The sequence below is a fragment of the Triplophysa rosa genome, linkage group LG22 (genome assembly GCF_024868665.1).
Source record: "Triplophysa rosa linkage group LG22, Trosa_1v2, whole genome shotgun sequence".
Lineage (NCBI taxonomy): Eukaryota > Metazoa > Chordata > Actinopteri > Cypriniformes > Nemacheilidae > Triplophysa > Triplophysa rosa.
In genome coordinates, this window is record NC_079911.1 from 18454993 (window position 1) to 18479218 (window position 24226).

At 38.8% G+C, this 24226-nt stretch overlaps 4 protein-coding genes across 6 annotated transcripts; 1 reads left to right on the top strand and 3 right to left on the bottom strand.

The window, feature by feature from the left end:
* The first annotated feature begins 115 nt into the window (after positions 1-115).
* Positions 116-4833, top strand: ddx56 (DEAD (Asp-Glu-Ala-Asp) box helicase 56). Of its 2 annotated transcripts, none has more exons than XM_057321830.1 (14): positions 116-206; positions 947-1108; positions 1190-1344; positions 1461-1628; positions 1722-1812; positions 1892-2133; positions 2552-2692; positions 2813-2926; positions 3027-3121; positions 3575-3648; positions 3747-3836; positions 3911-4016; positions 4124-4218; positions 4480-4833. In XM_057321830.1, the coding sequence occupies exons 1-14, from the start codon at positions 150-152 to the stop codon at positions 4552-4554; spliced, it is 1665 nt and encodes a 554-aa protein (XP_057177813.1). In that variant the 5' UTR covers positions 116-149; the 3' UTR covers positions 4555-4833. The 2 variants fall into 2 exon arrangements, with proteins under 2 accessions (XP_057177813.1, XP_057177812.1); XM_057321829.1 differs by having other exon boundaries at positions 4477-4830.
* Positions 4834-4993: 160 nt separating this feature from the next.
* On the bottom strand, positions 4994-9075 carry ykt6 (YKT6 v-SNARE homolog (S. cerevisiae)). The gene is made up of 8 exons (XM_057321831.1): positions 8797-9075; positions 8202-8323; positions 7612-7694; positions 7308-7408; positions 7077-7181; positions 6898-6963; positions 6701-6802; positions 4994-6563 (listed from the first exon to the last, which is right to left on the bottom strand). Exons 2-8 carry the CDS (start codon positions 8303-8305, stop codon positions 6528-6530), a joined length of 597 nt encoding a protein of 198 aa, XP_057177814.1. The 5' UTR covers positions 8306-8323; positions 8797-9075; the 3' UTR covers positions 4994-6527.
* Positions 9076-9330: 255 nt separating this feature from the next.
* aebp1a (AE binding protein 1a) lies at positions 9331-19369 on the bottom strand. Of its 2 annotated transcripts, none has more exons than XM_057320952.1 (20): positions 18461-19369; positions 17176-17409; positions 17015-17062; positions 16461-16535; positions 16287-16373; positions 16030-16092; positions 15870-15929; positions 15483-15563; positions 14713-14822; positions 14422-14585; positions 14263-14347; positions 13998-14142; positions 13761-13840; positions 13486-13609; positions 13053-13249; positions 12798-12971; positions 11688-12063; positions 11390-11529; positions 10365-10464; positions 9331-10240 (listed from the first exon to the last, which is right to left on the bottom strand). In XM_057320952.1, the coding sequence occupies exons 1-20, from the start codon at positions 18717-18719 to the stop codon at positions 9741-9743; spliced, it is 3102 nt and encodes a 1033-aa protein (XP_057176935.1). In that variant the 5' UTR covers positions 18720-19369; the 3' UTR covers positions 9331-9740. The 2 variants fall into 2 exon arrangements, with proteins under 2 accessions (XP_057176935.1, XP_057176937.1); XM_057320954.1 differs by having other exon boundaries at positions 9333-10240; positions 14422-14561; positions 18461-19368.
* Positions 19370-20335: 966 nt separating this feature from the next.
* Positions 20336-21623, bottom strand: pnx (posterior neuron-specific homeobox). Its single transcript, XM_057320456.1, has 2 exons — positions 21497-21623; positions 20336-20739 (listed from the first exon to the last, which is right to left on the bottom strand). Exons 1-2 carry the CDS (start codon positions 21621-21623, stop codon positions 20336-20338), a joined length of 531 nt encoding a protein of 176 aa, XP_057176439.1.
* Positions 21624-24226: the final 2603 nt, after the last annotated feature.

Sequence of the window (24226 nt, forward strand, 5' to 3'; positions counted from 1 at the left end):
TCATATATTGATTTTATAACATTAATAAACCGTCACATTTGAATTGTTTTGATTTGACCTTGCAGTTTTCATCCAGTGCCGCAGGTGGCGCGGCGGCGTCCGCTCACTCACTCGATTGTCTGCCTGTCCGCAGACACACACGTGTGAAGATGGAGGGGCTAACGCTGGAGTTTCATGAGATGGGTTTAGATGATCGAATGTTAAAGGTAAAATAATACGTTATAACGGATGTCTGTTTCGGAATATGAGATAGATTGTCAGAAATCTGTTTGTCGTGTTTGACTCGTCGGTATCTGGATGGATATTGTTGACGTGCGTCTGTGGAATCGGGACTGTCATGTTTGAGCCGAATGAACTTTATAGTTTACAAACATTTTTTGTCCGTTATTCTTTTTTATTCTATTAAATTATTTTCTGTCATCGATTTATGCGACATGTCACAAGTTAGTTCTACAAAAATACAGTGTGTCTTGTATTTAGGAAACTGTATATGTTGCTACTTTGCAATGTTTTTGACCAACACCCCTTAACCATAGCTTCTGCAAATATTTATACTAGAGCTATTACAGTAAAACTCAACAACAACAACAGTGTAACACCCCACACAAAAATATACAAGTATTATAATTTGTTTTTATTATAGGAAACAATTGTAATATTCCAAGATACCGTAGTGTTTTTTAACCTTTCCATAGTTAAATAATATTCAAGTAGACTACAGTATTTTCTGCAGTTTAACAGTTATACTATAGTTAATACGGCAGAATACTGTAGTTTGCATTACCATGTGTAGTAATTCATTACTGTAATATAATACACTGTACTACAGTTTACTATAGTAAATCTACTACAATATTTTTTCTGTGATATAATAATAGCAATACTGCAACATCACTGCAATTGTAATTAACTTTAATGCTGAGCAATGCTAATGTGTTTATTTCAGGCTCTGGCTGATTTGGGCTGGGCTCATCCCACCCTCATTCAGGAGAAAGCCATTCCACTGGCGCTCGAGGGGAAAGACCTGATGGCCCGAGCTCGAACTGGTTCGGGGAAAACCGCAGCCTATGCCGTACCAGTAATCCAGCGGATCCTCACGTCCAAACAGGTAACGCAGGGCAGTTTTTATTGAGATTACTCACAACCCTAGAAAATAGGTTTTGCTTATCATGTTTCTTTGCTATGACAGACGGTTCGTGAGCAGGCGGTTAGAGCTCTGGTCCTGGTCCCGACCAAAGAACTCGGCCAGCAGGTCCAGACCATGATCCGACAGCTGACGGCATTCTGTAGCAGAGATGTCAAAGTTGCAGACATCTCCAGCACAGCGGATCTATCAGCGCAGAAGTGAGTACCCGCGGGGTGATCTTTGAGGCTGGTTTCTCGTTGTTGTTGATGTCAGTTTAATATCAGCCTGATAAATCAGTTCTTGATGATTCTAAGTGCACGCGAATCCTCCATAGGCCCATTTTAATGGAGAAACCGGATATTGTGGTGGGCACCCCATCCCGAGTTCAGGCTCACATCAGTGCTCAGAATCTGACGCTCTCGTCATTAGAAGTTCTGGTCATTGATGAAGCCGATCTGCTCTTCTCCTTTGGGTTTGAAGACGACCTGAAAAACCTGCTGTGGTACGTGACAGGCTTGTTTTCATTCATTTGTAAAATACCTGGTGGGTCTATATGTTCATGGCCATAAAGTTCCATTTTGATCTCTCTCTTCAGTCATCTACCCAAGATATATCAGGCCTTCCTCATGTCTGCCACACTGAACGACGACGTTCAGGCTCTGAAAGACCTCGTCCTTCATAATCCTGTGAGTGAAGAACAAGGAAACATTCAGGGTTTGTGTGTTTTGGATGGATCTGAATCTAATGGTTTGTCATGTGCTGTAGGTCACGCTGAAGCTGAAGGGTTCTCAGCTTCCAGACGCTTCACAGCTCCAGCAGTACAGCGTGAAGTGTGAGGAGGAGGACAAGTTTCTGCTCATCTACACCCTCCTGAAGCTCGGCCTGGTTCGAGGAAAGACGCTCATATTTGTCAACGCTGTGGAACGATGTTACAGACTCAAACTGTTTCTGGAGCAGTTTAGCATTCCTGCATGCGTCCTGAACTCGGAACTGCCGGTTCACTCCAGGTGCGAAAGAAGAGACTTTAAAATTCCAGTTTCTTAAATCTTGAATCTGTCACTAAAGACATTAAACAAAACGGAAAAAGTAACTCGTTTCTAATCTTTAAAGGTGCGGTGTTTCATTTTTTTGGAGGATCTATTGACAGAAATTCTATATAATATACATAACTGTGTCTTCAGAGGTGTATAAAGATTAATATGTTATCTCCTTCGGCAAAGAACGTAACGGCATCTTAGTCCTGTGTCTGCCACCGTAGTGCTTCGAAAGGGGAGACAGGAGGGGTGGAATGAGCTGTTGGTTGCAATTCGCAACCTCACCGTTGCCGTTAAATTTCATACACCGGACCTTTAAACAAACATGGAATAATGACAGAAGGTGCAAATAATTTGTTTAATAATAAATTATGTTTTTATTCTTTTTCAGGTGTCACATCATCTCTCAGTATAATCAGGGATTCTACGATTACATCATTGCCACAGACGAGCATGAACTAGAAAATCCAGCTTCAAGTTCCCAGAAAGCCCAGGAGAAAGGAAAGAAAAAGAAAGCGGGAAAAAGTGGAAAGTACGGTTTCCAAGCAACTAAATATAGAACATTACATATTACAACTTAAAATGAAACGTAATTGTTTGATCCTAAAGGATAATGTTGTGATGTGTTGAAAACGTTACATTTTCCGCCCAGAGGCAAAGACAAGGAATATGGTGTTTCCAGAGGGATTGACTTTCACAACGTCTTCAATGTCATCAACTTTGATTTCCCAGCATCAGTCGAGTCATACATCCATCGTGTCGGCAGGTGAGCATATTTAGATATTTAGTGATCGTTTTTATTATAGGTCCGAGAAGTTAAATGAAGTATTGCATGTTTGGCTCTAAATATTCCCGGCTCTCTGCAGAACGGCTCGGGCGGACAAACCTGGCACTGCTCTGTCATTCATATCTCACACAGAACTTCCTCTGCTTGAAAAGGTGGAAAGGGCTCTCATTGGAGGTAAAGTCCATAACTGATAAACATTATTTATCAAACATTTTAATTCAGTTAATCACATGCCTATAACATTTTGACGACTTTTTTATGACGGTGATCTTTGATTCACACAGTCACTTTATAAGCCTTTGTTGACCATGTATACCACCAAGGTGTGACCTTTGACCCTTACCTATAGTAACTTTATATATAATTTTCATGACGACATTTATCTCTGGGATATTCACTGTTATCTTATGTTGCATCAGATAGATGTGTAACAGTAACACAGTAAAAAAAATTGGAAAGGCTAAGTAATAATCTGTTAAATTTTATGATGTAATGCACTTCATTAACACTTACATACTAACTTTATACTAAAGTTAATATATCTATTATATTTATTTCTATATAATGTTATAGATCTAAGACCTGCACAGCATGAACACCAAAATGTTTTTTCTTCTGTATTTACAGACGCCACAGATAGCGTACTCAAACCGTACGGCTTCAAGATGCAGGAAATCGAAGCGTTCAGATACAGATGTCGGGTACGATTGTCACCGGATTGTGTTTTAGCTTATTCACATCAGTTCATAGTTTGGTTCATTTGAAGTACAGAGTCTCTCGTGTGTTGTAATATGCGCAGGACGCCATGAGATCGGTGACGAAACAGGCGGTGAAAGAGGCCCGACTGAAGGAGATCAAGCAGGAGCTTCTGAATTCAGAGAAGTTGAAGGTTTGATCGTCTCTTTTCAGCCATATTGAAGCTCATCTCTCAGTGTCTGTAGTTACTGATTTAATCCGTTGCAGACGTACTTCGACGACAATCCCAGAGATCTCCAGCTGTTACGACATGATAAAGATCTTCATCCCGCCGTTATCAAACCTCACCTGAAAAATGTGCCAGAGTACCTGAGTATGAAGTTTCTTTGATTTAAACAAATAGGTTTTTTTCTTAATATTCGACATCAATAGAATGAAATATTAGGCGTAACTGATTTGAGTCTTTCATGTCTGTTTCAGTTCCGAATGCATTGAAAAGTCTTGTCAATCCACTGCACGGACGAAAGCGAAGGTTCAGAACAAGAGGAGTGGATGGGATGAGAAACAGCTTTAAGGTGAGAAAACAGGTTATCCGTCTTCTTAAAAACAGCAAAACATATTATTATTCATTAAATTTATTTAACTTTTCTTGTTTTCTGTGATTTGCAATGTAACCTCTTTCTCAATATCTTCCTCTTGTACTATTTTGTTATTTGTTAATTGTTTGAAAAAGTAAATAACAAAAAGAACATAAGGGCTGGAAACAAAATAACTAGATATGGACACAACATTAAATAAATGCTTCGCTGTATGTGTTGTCTTTTTGTTTATAGAAGACTTTCAAAACCAAAAATCCACTCAAGAGTTTCCGATACGCTAAGAAACGTACAGAGAAGAGCGGTAAACCCTAACGGCAGAAGATTTCTGTGGACTTACAGCCGACAGGACATCAGAACTGATGCATTGTGGAAAACTAACCATGCCGACAGATTGTGTACAGTGAAAGAAGATGCAGAGAGTGCGACGGATGTTATAAGTATAAGTTATGTCTGAATCAGACGTGCAGGAGAAAATTTCTGTCTCGTTATATGTTTGAAATGGTCTTGATGGATATTGTAATATTGTATCTTTCGTCATTACTAAAAGTCTACTTCATTCAATGCTTTGTGTTTGGTAATCATAAACGATTGTTATCAGAACAAGTTCTCGTTTTGATCATAAATTTGACATTTTGTTTGTACGAGCGAGCATATGAACACTTTTTAACTTTAACAATTGAATGCTTCATCGCCTCGATTGTTTTTGTGTGAATGAAAAAGACTCCGTCACAGATTCAACATTCGTTCAGTTTATACAGAACAACCCGCATTTAATGCGACAATTGTATTAATACAAAGATCACAAAAAAGGCAAGAGACTCAATATTATTCAGATCATCGGTTAAAAACTGATCGCGTTAGCCATGTTTTTGTTAATGCCAAATACTAGCTAACATTTCATTTAATGAATATGTGCAGGGTCATTAAATGCTTCAGTCAGTGTTGATCTAAACTGAGCTAGTAATGATTTGGCAATGACCAGGGAAAGGCACCTCAATATCAACATCTAGATATATAACAGTTAGGAGTTCACTCGTACACTACCGAGGGCAGAGAGAAGCTGCATAAAGTGAGCACACATTTACTCATTCAGAATATAACACTGTAAACTTCCTGTATTAACACACTGCTGACACTTGTGCTTAAAAATCCCAACCGTACATATATGGCATACAAGTATCACAAACAATTACTGACAATTTACACAAGACAGTCATGGAGTATGATGTATAAAAACCACAACATCAGCGAACATTTTATGTTCTGGATTTTTCCTCTCCCTCATATGTATATTTCTCATATTATTTTTAAGGCTGTTAGCAGCAAAGCTATGTTAGATTGAATACAGCATTTGCGAGATCCAGCGAGATTCTTATGATTGATCTATACGGCACGAGGGTGAGGGAGGCTGATTTCACACCTGACCACACTTCAAACCTTCATTTTTACTTTTATATCACAAGAGTTCTCAATGAACTACCAGCTGGTATATTTATAGCACGTTTAAATCAAAATATTGCAGGAATGTTTCATATGTGCAGTGAGACGGTATCAAAAGCCAAACTGCAAAAAAGATTCCAAAAGCCAATACGATTCAGTTATTTATTTACATTAAGACAAAATACTATAACCGTACACAGAAACAGACTTTGAGACATTAAATTTGGTCAGTCACTTGCACTGTGCACAATATTGAGAATTTCATTTAATCATAACGCACTCCTCATCCAACATTTATTAATATCCAACGCGTTATTTAGCCTTTCACATTTAAAAAAAAAGGATTCACCCAGGACGAAATTCTACATTTACACTACAAAGGCAAAGCTGAATAATGTCTAAACTGAATCTGCAGCATTTTCACTCCGAATGTCCTACATTTATAAGGCTGATGAACAGTCTGAATATCAACACACTGCTGTCTGAAGTAAGGCACAGCGGGGACATAAAACTTGAGCCCCTCCATGCTTTAATCCGCAAGAGTCCAGTTTTGAGTTTGCATCGGACCCTGAGGAACAGTCAAGGGCTTTCGAGACCCTTCAAGGAACTCAGAAGAAAACAAAGTTCTCAAACAACATCAAAACTGGCAGCAGAGTAAGTGTGGTGCATCATGGGAAATCAGCCCCCTCTAAGCCTTTTATTGTATATCGTCGTATCAGCTCCTTCTGTGTGTGTTTACTATGACTGCTGCACGCTGGATGCACCAGCCCAAGAGAAAGAGAGAAAAAATAGAAAAGAAATAAAGGTAGAGGTGGCCGAAGAGAGTCCGTTCTGATTCACGATGATCACATGATCTCACAGCAGGAGTTCTGCTTGCGTGCCTAGAAAATACAAAACACGTCGAGTGTTACACATTAGAAAAGTGACAAAAAGGTTGCAGAATTTTATAGTATTAATTCATTTCCAAAGGTGCTCTGTGTGGATGCTAGGGGGTTACTAAAATCTGTCAGGTACTGACCGTTTTATAAAAGGCTTTCGATTGGTTTCCAAGATGTTCAGACTTCTGGACTAAATCATCCAGTTTTTCTCCTCTCTCCAGAAGTGACTCCATTGTGTTGTGCTACAGGAAGCAGATATTACATTTAATATAAATGACTTAACTCAAAACAAGATTTACACAATATAGATTTCTGACATCGTGTCTCATTGGCTCACCAGAATAATTTTGGTTTCATCCAGTTCGGCTTGTACTTTGGTCATAGCGTCTGCCTCACGTGGATTCTGCAGAACATAATATTTGGGGCGAAATGAAATGTGGTAATGAATGCCTGTTTAATCTGACTGAATAGCTTTTCTTGTCCGATGCTGTTTATTTATTCATGGGTGTAACTCACCTGGTATCGAGCCAGGTGACCGTCCAGTGCTGTGTACTGAATAGTGGCAGATGACCCAGAAGGCCAGTCTATACTGCTCACCTGTTTGGAGAACTCATCCAATACCTACAGATGACCACAAACCTGTTTATATTTACTGCCTGTATTTATTACACTAATATGTTCATTTATTAATCAATCATTTTATATTCTGAGCAGATTTCTGTATGCTCTATTTTACTCTGGTCTTACCTTGTCCAGTAAGGTAAAACACACTCTGGATGGGTATTCGTTGTCTGCGATCACAACGCCACTCAGATTATCATTCCGCACGTACACGTGACACAAGTACTCTATCGAGAATAATACAGACAAACAAAACAGCTTATACAGGATTTCTGGCCTGATTTCATGGTTCACAGGAGCACATCTGAATAATTTAGTGCTCGAATTACACAGACCACCTAATAACAGTGCTTTGTCCTGCACAATCTACAATTAAACAGCTACAATCTGAGCAGGCCAGTAACACACATGTTGATAAGCTATCACTGACCTTGTTCTTTAATAGACGCTCGACTGCCCAACGCTGACCGTTCAACAATCAGGGCGCTTGTGAATGTCATGAATTCTTGTACGCTGCAAAATGAACACCGAAATTGTAAACGCATCAAAACACACCTTTTATTTCTCTTTGACATTAAGAATAGTTTTATGACCATGTGTTCCATCTGAAGTAGGGCTGCACCATATTGAGAAAAAACAGGTGCTGCACAATTTACGTGTGTACAGTCAATTTGAACAATATTGAAAAACAGAATAGAGGTTATATCAACCTAAAACTTTGACTATACATCACTTTTGCAATACACACATTTGCAATATTTAAAATTCACATTTAGTGTTTTTATTGTCCTAAATAAATACACATTTGATGTACATTCTTGTTGTAAATACAAATGATTTGTATCTTTGGTTTATTTATCGTTGTAAATGATATCACGCTCTTGAACTGCACTGCTGCTAGGATTAGGCAAACAAGACTTTCATTTTTTCTGGTACACATCTGTGCAGCCCTAATCTGAAGTATACTAGTGTCTGCCATAGCAACTTGGACCCAAGACAGCCGTGATGTCACAAACATACCTGGATCTCTGAAAGAAACTAAATGATGATAGATCATATGCTGCTTTAAGCAGGTTGGCCTTCGTCGAACATTTGTACAAGACACTCAGACTGTAGAGCTTCATGGTGTTTCTGGGCAGGACCTACAACAATCACACATTATTTGTCATTTACAGACACTATAAGACAATTAACTGATTTCTTACTTCATGTATATCACCGATCATTGCATCTAACACAAGGTAAGTGGTCACAGACAGGTTTATTCAAATACATTTCACAGCATTCAGAATAACAACGTGATGTTAGGTCACAATGAGATCTGATTCAATAACCTTTCAGTTCATGTACGTTACTTAACGAACCAGGGTAGAGAGGCACCCGGTATAAGATCGGTACCAAGACATGACAACCATCGGGTATGATCTGCATACAACTGACGTGTAACTATAATTCAATACAACTCAACAGGCTGCTCAAAAACAGCTGTTTAGCTGTTGTGCTAAATGTAAAACAACACCACGATTTCATACAGCCAGTGTCTCAATTCCTATTCAAATAGATTTGTCAATATAAATTATTCTCTGTTAATTATATAGTAAGTGTAATTTCCTACCTTCTCTGTGCGAAACGAAGACTGTAGCTAACCCGTTAACAGCTAACTTAATCTAATCTAAAGAGATCACAATAACTTTCTTTATTCGTTCGATTTATTCGTTGAAACAGATTAACGTGCCTCTATAGATCTGTAAGATAAATTAAAGCATCAATAAATATCTGTGTGATGAAGCCGATGGGCTTAAGAAAAGGAAGACATTTAATGAGCTCACAACTACGAGAGGGATTTTGTTCCAGAAACTTGCTGGCTGCCTGGCAGAAGGCGGCATTTCAAAATAAAAGTCTCTCATCCACACCCATAAAAATGAGGCGTGCAGAAATTAAAAGAGCGTTCGGTCAACGTCAATACAATAAACACACGCACATGTATCATGATAAATATTATTATGCGGGATTTTGTTTTAAAACTGGGTATTTTACAGGAAGCGCCCTTTCAAAATTAAAGTCCCTCATTCACACCCATAAAAAAAGAGACGTTGACGCTTTGTCTATGATGATATAGGCAAAATAAAAGTTTATACAACTTTATATATATTATATAAGTAATATATTATATTTAATATATATTATACATGTTATTTGTATATAATTGTATACAGTTTTGCATTACACATGACAAATCAATAATAATAAAAAAGCCGAATGAAATTAGATTTAGACATTTTATTACAAAAATGTGTACACTATAATAGTGGTGTACACAAGCATGTAATGTGATGGCAGCTTGTAAATCCTAATGGGAAATCTCCATCTTTTATCTCATTCTGATGAGCATTCCACAAGATACCTTGAATTAAATAACAACGATATTTTCCTGACTTCATACTCTGTTCCACAGAGAACTTGTTCTGTAATCTGATAGCCTTAAAGTTTATGAATTTAAAATACCAGATAATGAACATTAACGTCAATATTTCACTTGAGGCCAATTATACTTCACTTCTAATAATCATCGATTCTGTACTCAAAGTTATAGTCTTCAGTGGTTACACTGTCCCCTCCAAACCATGAATCGTACCACGAGGTCGTGGCCTCGGTTGTTGTTGACGTTGTTGTAGTGGGTGGAGGGGTGGTGGTCGTTGTGGTGGCCACTGTGGTCATACTGCCCTTCATCCTCTCCAGTCGCAGCCTGCGCAGACGCATCAGACGCAGTCGGCGCAGACGCTCGTTTTGAGGGGCCGCAGTGCTCCTTGTACTCTCAACATTGACGCGGCTGTTTGGGCTTCCCTTGCTGTTGGTGGCCAACCTCGGTTTCTTGCCACTCTGAGCCATGATCTGTTGGATCCGAGCCCAGTTAGATTTAGTCAGAGTGAAGCTGCAGGGTGTTGCCGTGGGCTCATAGCCCACAATGCAAAGACGAGACTGCGATGAGTACCCGTCTGCCCTCGCCGTAACACGATACTCGCCGGGGTTTAGAAGTCGCCAGTAATCACCAGTGGGAGCTTCATACAATACAGAACAACAGCAGTTAGATACAACTGACGTTTACCAGCAAAACCATTAGTAAAGTTTTTGTGGTTGGTGAATACGCTGGGATTCATTTGTGACCACAGGATTGTGTGTTACCTGTTTTGATGTCATGTTTGATGCCCTCCACCGAGATTGTGGCATTTGCTAGAAGATTCCCATCTACGTCTCTCACAACCCCTTTAATACCACGACGCACCTGTGAGTCACATAAAAAGGCAGGATTTACAGATTTATTAACTTCTTTTACGTATATGAAGCAACCCTGTTGACAAAAAACAGCATGTGCTGGTTTGGTATGTCTTACATTTAGTCATTTAGCATTAGTCATTTTGATGCTGGTTTGTGCTGGTTTAAGCTGGTCATGTGCTGGTCCTTAGCAGGTTTAAGCTGGTCAAACCAGCACCAAAACATACCTAACCCTGCATATGCTGTTTTTTAAAAGTTTTTAAAAGTTATTGAAAAGAATCAAACTGGTAGACATTTCAACGTCTGTATGAGAGAAATCGTTTGATTTGCGCTTTGTTTTATATTGTTCCTAATAGTTTTATTAGGAGACGGCACATCGCCATCTTGCTCAGACTAAAAAAAAGCTGTCCTGTTGCTCAGTGGTAAGAGCATGGCACTAGCAATGCTCTTACAAGATCATGGGTTCGATCCCAGGGGATTGCACATAGTCAGAAACAAATGTATGATACAACGCAATGTAAGTCGCTTTGGATAAAAGCGTCTCCCAAATGTAAATTCACTTCAACGCACAAGGCCGCTGAATCGTACGTCAACGTCGCCGCCATATTGGACCGGTCACGACTGCTTTACACATACGAGTAAAGAAGGGAACTGTGGATTTTCGGCATATAAAGCACAATAACTTTACCTTTTTAAGCGATTTAAAGTATTTACGTGCGTGGAGAACAGAAAAGTTCTGTGTTCTCTTAGAATGTCAATAGTTGGACTTGGAAAAAGTACGCTTGTCAAAATTAAGAAGCCTCACTCATCGGACGCTAGAGGGCGCGCTCTCGCTGCTGTTCGCGTCACAGCCGTCACAGTCACAAACCAACATTAATCACCACATGTTCTCTACACAAGGATATCAGTGAGAAATGATTTGATAAGTTTGTAACCTGCTCAATGAAAGCCAGCAGAGCCTCTCGGTTGTTCTCCCACTCCATTGCCAGTTCACTCTCATGAGGGAATTTGTCACAGCCCAGAAAGATGGAGATCTCGAAACAGTTGGTGTGCAGATAGCTGAAGTCGTTCATGCCTATAGAGACACAAAACTCTATGAAGCTAAAGAAGAGATGAGGTCTTTTATTGATACTAAAGGAAAAATATGTTTTAGTCCTGCAAATTGTAAAGGTGTAGCTCAAAAACGGAAAAGCTCCTATCAAAGTTTCATGATGCTTGTGTGTCACCACATACTGCCCACGACAGGCTTCCAGCTGGCACGGTTGATGATGCCCTGGCCGCCTGTGATGTCATCTGTGTGACAGGAACCGCGGTGGGTCTCCGTCAGGGTGAGGTGACTGTGAGCGTACGTCATGGCCAGCCAGCGGAACAGGTTTTCGTCGGCGGTCTCGCGCAGGGCGCCCTCGTTCTGTCGCTGGATCCTGGCCCACGTCTCTTCATTCATCTGGTGATATTGCAGAACCGGCTGGTTCCCTCTGTCGTCGGCCCGGGCCGGACGCTGCATGTCGAAGGGGTAGGCGACAATCTTTTCTCCGCCCTGTAGATTAGCCCCCAGAACAAACGGCGTCCTCTCCATCCAAGCGATGATGGCTTTGGTTTCAACAGCCACCTAGATTGCAGTTTTATTGACTTAGTTTAAATTGTGAATGTTGATTCTACACGTTGTTTACTTGTTTTGTCACTTTATTTTGTTGAATTTTATTGTTAAAAATTCTTCATCTTCATTTTTATTTCTTGTAAATATACAGTATGTATTACAAAATAAATTTACTTGAGAAGCAAAGTTGTGTGTGATCGCATTGAGGTGAGTTTATTTTTGTTAGCCTACATTTTTATTCTATTTTTAGTTGCTTTTTTTGTAATTCGGTCATGCATAAACCTTACTATTTTTTTTACTTTTGTTGAATTTTATTGTTAAAAATTGTTAATCTTCATTTTTATTTCTTGTTAATATATGTATTACAAAATAAACGTACTTGAGAAGCAAAGTTGTGTGTGATAAAACTCGCATTGAGGTGAGTTTATTTTTGTTAGCCTACTACATTTTTATTCTATTTTTAGTTGCTTTTTTGTAATTCTTTCATGCATAAACCTTACTATTTTTTTTACTTATAACATAAATAGTTGCTAATGGGGTAAAACAAATCTAAAAAGCTATTATTGTCTCGGGAAATTTTTCTTTAGTATGTTGATATATTTTACTTTGTTCAGTAGTTAAGTTAAAAATAGACAAATACATAAGAAATTGCCTGACTCTAAACCTATTTAGAATCATTTTGTATGCACATTCAACGTTCATGATTGTACTGTAACTAGTTTGACACTCTTCTCTGTTTTACTCACAGAACCGTTGAGGAAATTCTCTGGAATGGCAATATGATGATTTGGAACAATCCGTGGAACCCATCCCCTGTCCTCCGCACCCCACAGAATGCTGTTCAGATCTGGGAAGTTCTGGAAAATGTCGTAGCCTTCCTCTGTCCAATGACCCAAAGCCCAGTTTCCCATCTCAGAGCCCTGGAAAAGACAACATTTATCCAAAGGGAGTTGCATGAGAAACTCAGACGGGCAGGAATTGTTTGTGATAGCGGATCGCACCATCTCGTAGGCGAGCTCGTAGGCATCAGGGTTGAGTGACGGCACTAGATGAATGCGAACTCCATCCACGAGGCGGCGGATTCGTGGGTTGTCGTCGTTGTACTCTTTACACAGGAACTGCATCAGGAGAAGCAGAAGTTCTCGGCCCAGAACTTCATTCCCGTGAAGCCCTGCGGTGTAACGAAATTCCGGCTCACCTGACGGAAAACATAAGAATTGATGTTTCATCTATTGTTTAGTCTATTTGTAGTCTTGGGTGAAGACCTGAATGAGGTCATGTTTACATTTTTGACCTCGGTCGTAGTATTAACGTTAGATTCACTTTTCTTCCTTTGAAGCACACTTTTAAACCTTCACAAAGCATGGCATAACAAATTCACACGTTTATGAATTGTTGAGGCTCAAATTATGCAATGGAAAAAAGCAAACGAACCTTTTTCATGTTCTCCAGGGTTATCTGAGATCTCCATGGCGTACATCTTCATCCCCTGCGAGCTTTTGCCAATGTTATATATTCTGGTGATGTTTGGACATTCTTCATTTATCACCTTCATCATCTATTTATGCACAGGAATCATTTGGTGAACCCGGGAACGACCGCTTAACCAGATCACAGTACAGCCACAAACACCTTGACACTGAACATGTTGTGACATGAGCATTGACCTCTGTGCCCTTCAGAATACCAGTGTGGTGTCTTGATCTCACCTGTCTCATCTCTTTGTAGTTGTGATGTCTGTAATCTAGGTCATCGGTGGGCTGAACGTCGTTCTCGGTCGGATAACTAGCTGATGAAAGAGATAGATCTTTGTTCTATTCTAATTAAAGACAATATATCTTTTAAGCTAGATGTGTACCGAAAAGTGTAAAAAGTAACCCTTCACCCTTTGCTTTTAAAAATGAAAGAAATAGTTCAAATCAAGAGTATACATGACTCTTGCTTACTGGGTAACGGGCATCCGAGCACCTCCAGCCTCATACACAAACTGCCGTTCCAGCTCTGCGGCAAGACACGGATGTGACGGGCCACCACGGGATACGAGAACTCCGTCATCACGGGCGTGTCCTTATCCACGTTCCCATAAAAGAGCTGCCCGATGAAAAATGACAATGACTTTGACCTCAGTTAATACAGGAGAAAACCTCTGCATCAGAGAGACCGCCATCAGCATCGCGTCTAATCCTTAAAAGCTTAACCGTAGAGACTGACCCATTCAGCGTAACCGTCGTGAAGCACCGTCCAATCACGGCTGTCTTTGCTGAAGGCCACGAAAAATGACGAAACAAAGTCGTTGCTGTAAGAGAATTAGATCAGAGATGAGGGTGCGGGCGACTGCTTGTCTTTCAAAGTCTCAGATGTTTTGCTTACTGCGATTCTGAGTTTCTGCCCTGCGTGATGACTCCGGTGAACTCCACCTCACGCCGGGCGTCCAGCTGAAACCAATTCTCCTTCTCTTCTGTGTCGGCACACCACGCTCCACCGTACACATCCTCCTCATCCGGTGAACTCTGAACACACACTCGTCTCACTTTCTTTTAGGCAAAGCAAGTAACTTTAAACCGGTATGTGGAATCTCATCTTATATTTTGCATGGAATGTTTGAATTCATGCGAGACTTTACGTTTCCATGAACCTCACGTGGATGGGTTGTGTAAGTACCTGCATGTTCAGACGTCCTCTCAGGGCTGAAAATCCATGATGAGACATTGAAGATGCCAATATCTGATCGTCATCCACACGGTGAGACTCCAGACCAAGAGGAGGACATTCTAGTAAAGGAAGTAAAGTGAGACTTCTCAAGACACTCTTGAAGGAACAGTTCACTTAAAATGAAAATTCTTTCATTGTTTATTCGCCCTCGTGTCATTCCAAACCTGCATGACTTTCTTTCTTCTGCAGAACACAAAAGAAGATATTTTGAAGAACTTTGGTCACCAAACAACAGTGACTTTCATTGTATGAACACCACTGAGACATTTCTCAAAATATCTTCTTTTGTGCTCCACAGAATAAAAAGAGTCATATACAGTTTTCAATGACAGAAAGGTGAACAAATGATGACTGAATTTTGATTTGTGGGTGAGCTGTGCCTTTACCTCTTATAAACACTGTTTTAATAGTTGACTGTCTGTTTCACAGAGGAAAACTATTTATGCTGAACAAAGACTAAAGCGTGAGCTTTTTTCTGGCCTGTGTGTGTGTGTATGACTCCAGAAAGAACCGACTCCAGCTGGAAACAACATCACTGTGGGGGAAGAACATGTCGACTTTGACGTTTACTGCCTTCAGCTCTGAGACAGTTCACTGAAGTCACGGAAAACCTCTTCTGAGGGTCCGTTTGTGGTACTGAATGAAGCTTTTACAAAGTGTGTGTGTTGTTGCTGTTCTTATTATACTGTGATTAGTGGCTGTTGTCCAGAAATACTCACTCTTTGGCTCGGCGGGAGGAAGCGTCTGCTTTCTCTTCTCCTCCTCCTCCTCCTCTTCCAACAATTTCCGAAGTTTTTCGGCTGTTTTAAGGGCAAAGAGAGAGAGAGAGTATTACTACTTTGAGTTTATTATTAAGGCACAAATAGTTGATATGGTCATATTAGGTTTCTGTTTCACAACAAGACTATTAGATAAATGCCAGGAATTCTTGTGGGCAATACTGAGATTTTGGTACTGAAGAGTGTTTGGGTTGGTCATGGTCCTAAAATAAAAAACAGCTTTCTAACTCCTCAATATCACAGGCTTATTTCACTCCATCTCATTTAACAGCCTTCGCATGTCTTATTACGTTCTCATTTATAATGAACCTAAAGTGATTGTCAGACCTTTCTCTTCTTTGGCTTTTCTTTCTTTCTCCATTTCTTCCTCTAGTTTCTTTGTGGCCACTGATGTTAGAAAGAGAAAATTGATTCTACAAAACATTTACAATGTTGATATTTTACTATATAAAATATGATGAAATGAACAAAAATTTTCCATACGTACGGTCAGCATAATCGTATTCTTCATACCAGGCGGTAACTGCTGGAGGAGAACTGCTGGTTTCCTCTAACAGAAAACAGGAATTTTGAGAGAGAGAGAGAGAGAGCGCAAGTATATAATCATGATTCATGAGGTTGTATTTATTTACATGAATGTAGTGAAATGTATAATCACATTGAAGTTGTGTAACCAACCGAGATTAAAAGAGGCCACCCCATCATTTAAATCACCCATCATCAATATAATCAGCCTCTAGTTACCTGGGATGGGTAAGTATATACGCGGGTCGTCTGTGCTGCCCTTGGGCTTTTTGTCTTCAGGAATGAGGTCGGGTTCTGGAACTTCATCTGTCAGGTGAGTAAAGAGTTTAGGATTAGAGTTATTTTACTCTCGTTCTCCTCAAAGGATCAGATTCTAATGTACTTTACACATACGTCTTGCATCCCAGTAATCGGGGTCATGTGCTCTGATAAGGGGCGGTGTTGTGGTCTCTTTGTTGCTGTGGATTTCTACAAAAATAAAATTATAAATGTTTATTGTGGTCCGTACAAAACATTGATGGTGCTTATTTGGGGTTTAATAAATTGCACATCTAATCAAGACCATATATAGCTAAATAAAAATGTCAAGATTTGTAATGTTTTCTAAAGAAATACAGTATAGTTTAGTCACTTAAAATGTAACATCACAGAGAAAACGTATTGCTTAATGTTTGCTTGTAGAGATCAAATAATCTGGATTTGTGTAAATTTGATCAGAAATGTCTCGTATTGAGATCTTCAATAATCTTGACGTTTGATTGCAGACTTGAGAAATCTGAGCTCAGTTTGACACATTGTTGACATCTCTTCTGAAACTCGAATGACAGACACATTTGTGACTCTTTTTCTTAGGAGAAATATCTGAGATGCAGATGACACTTAAACGAAAGTTTCCATTCGCTCTCCATTTAATCTCATTGATGTTAATGTTGATGTTGCTGTCATACCTTGGTCTGGTTTCTTTATTTCAGTCTTTGATGATTCTGTTGGAGATACTGAAGACAACAGAGGAAATGTTATTGATTTTTAAGTGTCATTTTGAGATACACAACCTCACGAGCATTTACTTCCAACTAAAAAGGTGTTTGAGGTACACTCATATACATACATGTGTCCCAATCCAACTCTAAGAGCAACTTCTCTTCTTCCTCCACCGCTGGCTTTCTGGTTGGTGTCGTGGTGGTCTTCTGTGCCTTTGATTTCTTGGTGGGCTTTGGTGGCTTGGGTTTCTTTGTTGGTTTTGGAGGTTTGGGTTTCTTGGTTGGTTTTGGTGGCTTTGGTTTCTTCGTCGGTTTGGGTTTCTTGGCTTTGGCTTCTTTCTCGGCTGCTTTCTTTGCCTTGGCTTGTGAGAGAAAGTTACGGGAGAATGGTAGTTTATGTACTACAGAAATTCAAGTTCTCTTTTAAGATGAAACACATGTGCCTTTTTCCTTTTAGTTTAGAGGACTCTGCTCTCCAAATGGAAGGCTGACAACATGAAGCCAGAGGACTTTGACAGATAAGCTTAAACCTTTAGTTTGACCTTTTTATACAAAGGGATGATATTTGTCTCATCATTCTGTTTTAAATATCAATTGAATTTGAGATATCTATTCTAAATGAATTGAAGACAGTTTGTGAGATCTCTGTTAACAGGGAGATGAAGAATCATCTGACAAGCAGGAACATTTCTCAATCATTGTGGCAATGGTTCAAGCTCATAATTGTCCACAGAACAAAAACAAATCAAAGACGACATCAGACAAATTAAAGAGACGCTTATGCAGTTGACTCAAACTACTGTTTGCCTGAAATACTAGCAAATTAATTCCAGACCATGGAAACATAAATACAGTCTCTTTGTGGAGTGAAAATCATCTCTTTCTCTCACTCATCAGATATGAATTACTAGCAAGCTTACATCTAGAAACCCCTCAGCGACCTCTCGCCGCCATCAGACATCCTTCCGTTTATCATTTTGAAAGCTACGGTGACTGAAGGACAGCTGTCATACACATGGCTCTTTCACAACGCTTGCATGTTTCAATCCAAACCAAATGTTGCTCTGTCTCTCTTACTCTCTGTATTTCCTAAACCACGCACAACTCTGACGTTAGCAAAAAACGAGAACGGATTCATGCTTTTGTTGTCCATACCCGTAATGTTTGTTTTCACAAGCCATCTGTGATTCTCATTCAACACTTTTCAACTGTAATTTCATTTTCACATGGCGAACAGTAAAACTGTGTCAGTCCATCGACCAGACGTGGTTTAGTTAAAACCGTTGCATAACCTCAGAGGAGCCAGTGAAGCTTTGGGTTGAGCCAAATATGTCATGATGATAAAACACAAGCTTTCCAGACAAGACTGAATCGCTGCATGAATGTTTGAGGTACTTTAGAAATGTTGCTTACCAGCTAACACCTCCTCAGGACTCTTTTTACTCTTCGGTTTTTCTTTCTCAACATCCGCTTCATCCGTTTGAATATCTTCTGAAGGTGTGTCCTGTAATTCGTCTCTTTTTGAATGAATGCTGCTGTTTTTCCTCGTCTGGACGTCTCTGCTGCTCGTGTTGGATTTTGCAGCATCAACTAATTCAGTGTTAATCATAAATGTCACAATGCAGCACAGGGCGAGCAGGACTGCACACGGAGGAACCCTCGATGTCTGCATCTTCAACTCTTTATCCCCACAAAAGTTCGAAAGAACGAGGAGATGGTTCCTTCACCAGACGAAAAGTGTTTAGCTCTGACAGTTTGAGGATTGTCTATGCACACCACTTCTTCCTAATGTTTGGAGTTTTCTGGACTGTGCACCTCAGATGGCTGTTGTTCCGTCTTTCAGTGGAATGGAATTTCACTAACACCCCCCTCCGAGTGGGTGAGCGAGAAACATCCCAAAGAAGAAAGAAAACTCATTTTAGGGGAGGGGACTGAGGGAAGAGAGAGAGGACGGTTGAGAGAGCAATTCCTTCATGTGAGAAGAAAAAAAATGTTTTCTTGTTTTACGTGTAAGAGCTCATGTCTGGTAATTCATGATGAATGATGAAGACTCATTTTATGGTTATTTGGATATGTGTGATCCGGGGCACTGTATGCGGAGAGTGACTTGATTTTTTCTCATTTCAGAAAGGCAAAGCATGTCTACGTACGGGCGCGAAGACTTTCCTAGACTAATTCTTTCATCATTAATCATGTACATTTGAGAGCACAGGTCTGGTTTTATTTATTTTTGTGCTCCGATAAAGAGAGATGCTTTTGAAGGACTCTTAGGTATACACAGTGTTTTCATGAAAACATTTGAATCCAACCAACTTGTCACTTTGTTTCTACTAGGACTTGATTTTTAGCCTGAAATAAAAACAGGAATTTTTACAAGAATGTAAATCATCTCTAGTTATTACAAACATCGGAAGAAATGAATGCTCATGTATTCAAAACCCAGACATACCAAAAACTAAAAGACATTTGAAAACTAAAACAGCACAGATTATTTGATAGAAGTCCAAACCACTTTACAAATTTCTTTGTCATTTCAGAATGAATGAAATCCACACTTTTATGAATCCCGTTTTGATGTGCATCAACTGATTCAAGCTAAGGATATAAAAATATTTTCTGTTTTTATGAAAAAGCAACCTTTTATTGATGATGCCATCTGACATGAATAAAAACCACGTGTTAAATTACAGACATATGGGTTTCTGTTGCTCTCCTTTGGACTCTTTTTTTATGTTCAGCATCTTTCTCTATCCTGAGCCAGTGGACTGTGAGTCAATTCACATAATGTCATGTTCTGTCTGCTACATCTACTTAGAAATCAGAGCAACAAAAATAAAAACTGATAAAATTAAATTATAACTGTTAAATTGTAGGAACGCTTCTTCAGACAATAGATGTAATGTTCTGTATTTGTGAAAAATAAATAACCTTTTACATATTCTGCCAAATGCATAAATGTAACATATTCAATAAAAAGCAAATACTGTAGTCAAAGTGCAAAAATATAAACTTTATTGTGTGGTATAATTTTACAATTACATATATATTTTAAAGTCAAATATAAATACAGTTGCCACAGACCTTATAAATATGACAATAAGTAAAACATTAAATATCACAGTAAGTTGCTGACAAATAAAACGTTTTTGCAATAGCCTACTGGGATCAAGTAGAACTCACATATACAACTGTTTTGGGCTGTACATAGTTCTTAAATTGCTTTAGGTCAGTAAACTGTTTTTGGGGTCACCATAACATTCTTCAACCATGACATCAGACTTTAGTGGATTAAAACATCAGAAGGGTCGGTTGTGCATAGTAATGCACAGGGTTTGCGTGATGTCCCGCATGCGCATACAGAAAAGCGTTTTGCGTAAAAGCTGGAGGTGCGAAGTAGCTCTGCTCTTCTCCTCCATGGCCATCGCGTTCTTTCTTCCATTTAGTGCGTCTGTTTTGAAACCAGATTTTGACCTGGGTTTCGGACAGACAGAGAGCAGCGGCGATCCCGTGGCGCTCAAACACGGAGAGATAGTGACTGTTCTGGAAACTGCGCTCCAGGATGCGCAACTGATCCAGTGTGAACGCGGTGCGGATGCGCTTTGATTTCACCTTTGCTTCGCATCCGGTGCGGATGTTCGCAGCCTTTGGGTCTTTTCTGGAAGGAGAGTTCATGGTTGTCGTCTTGTCGTTTTCTTTCTTTATAGGTTGAACTGAAACGTAAGAGAAAAACATGCTATGAGAGTACCGATCCCCACGTGTTTTTAAAAGCTGTTCTTTAAAAGGGTTCTTCGTAATGCTATAAAATAACTGTTTTTGGTTCCTCAAAGAACATATCAGTCAATCGTTCTTAAAACAAACATTTTTATTTTATTACTTCTCTTTTGTATTCTCTTGTTATTTATTATTCTCTTGTATTAAAAACCTTTCTTCACTACAAAGAACCATAATTTTTTACAAGTGACTCGTACAAAACAACATCAAGAAATAGGATATAAATAGTCGATTTTTCAATAAATTAATCAATTAATTAATCTTATTAATAAGAGAATAATTTGTTATGCATAGGCCTAAGTGAACTGTTTTTTTTAATAAGAGAATAATTTGTTTGAGTTTTTTTCCAATTTGTTTTAAATAAGAAATGCGATCTCACACCGCCATCTTTCGGTTTTAACAAGTAGGCCTAATGCACAGAAGTCTTGTGTTGAAGAAATCAAACGTAATAATCCACTTTGAATAAATATAAGTTTGTTTTCAATTATTATCATTAACTTCTTGGCAGGTTTATGTTTTATCCTCTCTTTCCAATGACCTATTCCTTTTTTTTATACTTATGCTCTTTTCTAAAATAGTTTAAGTTGCCTGCTTCTCTTCTACAAGCAGATATATAATTGCTATTCTTTTTTCTGTTGCATCAACCAATAGACCACAAACTTTGTCAAAACAGACGACCACGAAAAGCTGAAAACTCACCTCTTGTTGTCTCCTGATGTCTCCCGTTAAATTTGGATGGATCCAGGATATCTGCAATGAAAAACTGAGTTTTCCCCTGCAGTGCATTTCCAGTTCCTTCGTGCATCTCGACGGTCATCTGGAGGAGAATGTGTCCTGAACGTTAAAGTCTGAGTAGAGTCCGTCAGCTCGAGCTCTTATATACACGCGTGTAACATTAACATTTTAAAAGAGTTTAAAGAAAACCCTGAAAGTCCCCCTGCAGACGCTTTAACATGTGAATGAGTCTCAGTGGGTGACACGCTTCCTTTGCCATTTATTGCCCCGCATCTGGTTAAAATGTGCCCTTTTCTGAAGACCCGTGTAGTTTTTTGTAACGGCGCTTGTCGTTATTTGCAATTGTGTGATTTTACGGTGGTCGAGCTCGTGAGACGCTGTTGTGATGGAAATTAATCGACTTCAGTCTTCCAGAAGAAAAGCATTTGAGAATGACACGTGCAAGTAAAAACGAAGTAGATAAAATATAGTAAAACAAAGCGTAAAAAAAGAAAAATAAGACTCACTACCGTTTAAGAGTTTATGGTCACGTGACTGAAGTGTTTCTCATTTTGTTTCAAAGGCTTAAATAGCCTATTTGAATTATACAGACAAAAATATAATCGTCCCAACATATTAATTTAATTTAAAATTAAGATTTTGTTTAAACAATGTTTTTAACTTAGATTGAATAATAACTGTCAATAAGAATCTAGAATAGATATAGGCTAAATATGATAAAACATATATAAAATATTTGTAGTTTTTTAAATAATTCCCAAAGTGTTATTCCACAGTTTTGAGTTTTGATGACTTTACTATTGTTCTAAATTTGGAAATAAGAATGTATAAATAAGTGACCCTGACCTTTGGTGAATATCTAAATATTGTATACAGTTGTCAAATCTCCAATACATTTAACAAACAAACGATATTTTAATTTCCAAAATAACTGTTTACTCATAATAACATGCAAGTTTACTCACAAACGACTCTCTGGTGCTTCACGGTGCCATAGAAGAACCATTTTTGGCTGAGTTAAATAAAGATTCTTTAGATAATAAAAGATTATAAAAATAAAAACAAGTGTTTTTATAAGAATCTTTGAGTAAATTGTTCCTGACCATTTCGTAATTTGGAGATGCCTTATTTATGTATAATTTTCTATTGACCTATAAGTTTTGTTTTCAGATCATATTCGCAGCACATCACAGTAAAAATGTTGTTGATTTGAAGTATTGTCATGTAACGCTGGTTAAAGTGTGCCCTCTTCACTTTGATGAGCTGTGTGCATAGAGGAGAATGCAGACAAAGGCAGTATAATGTTGTAAATAATCCCCAAAGTCTCCAGAGGTGGCCCACCGTGGCAGCTGCCAGGCGTCAACATCAACTACGTTGCTGGTATTCAAGGAGCGAGGCTTTGCCGGCCCACCAGGACAATTAGCAGATGTCACCAGTGTCTCTGACCCTTCCTGACCTGCGTCTTTGTCCACAGTGATCAGGATGAGAAGATGCACCGGTGAGGGGTCCAGCAGAGGAGTGTGTCTGGAGCTCACTTACAGATGAGAAGATCTCAACACATTAACCTTATTAACCTGTGCTTCTTTTTCAATAGACTCGTTTCAAGTAAAACCGATATAAATAATTGACCACTGCAGAGGTCAGAGTGTCAACCGTAGTAGGTCTGGAAATGCTTTCATTGCTTGCAAGAAATTGTGAATGTTTCAAAGCTTGTTTTCATGTATTGATACCAGACTGAATTTTACATTAAGTCATTGTATATTGAAATAGACGAATCACCTACTTTTGTGTGTTCTTGCAGAATACACATGCAGGGGGTCATTTCATCTGTACCTCACAGATGGCCTACGATACATGAGCGAGAGGGACACAAAACACGACATGTATTTGAACAATTCTCCTGGGCTTCTTTTACATTCAATCAGTAAGGTTATTCTCTCTCTGGGTGTCTGGCCTCTACGCGTAACAACAGTCTAACAAATAATTGCCCCGCAGTTTCACAGGAACAAAAGAACATTTTAGTGGTAATAGATGTTTAAACCATGTTTTACACTTTTACGATGGATCTGATGGTCGTAATCAATAGAGAGAGAGAGAGAGAGACACTTTGATTTGTGGTGAAAGTGTGTTTACATTACGTCCAGGGCATCTGTGCACACAGGAAGACATTTGAGTGTAGTTTTGTGCTGTTGAAGAATACTAAATAGTTGTACTATTGTTTAACAAGAGTGAATAATGGAATATTTAACATCAAACAGTCGTAGTGATGGTCTCATCATGCCTCATAAATGAATGCGTTTTATATGATTAACAAAAAATCAGTCATAGAGACCAAGAATTCTTAAAAAGTATTCTTAAACTTTATACATTATTAATTAACTGTATTATACTATTCCAACTAGGACAACTTTGGGTTAGTTATCACATGTTTTCCAGAAGTGGTTTAGTATGTTAGTTTTAAACATTAAAACTTTTGTGACTTCCGCTTTACACTCAAATTTCCAGCATCTTTATAAACATATGAAATTCTAAACAAGTGAAGAGAATAATTTCACTAAAGTAGAAATAGTAAAATAGTAAAAATAAATAGTATACGGTTTGCTTTGCCATTTTTGACCACTTCATGATAACACAGTAACTCTATAAGAAATAATTTAAACTTTTGGTTTCGTT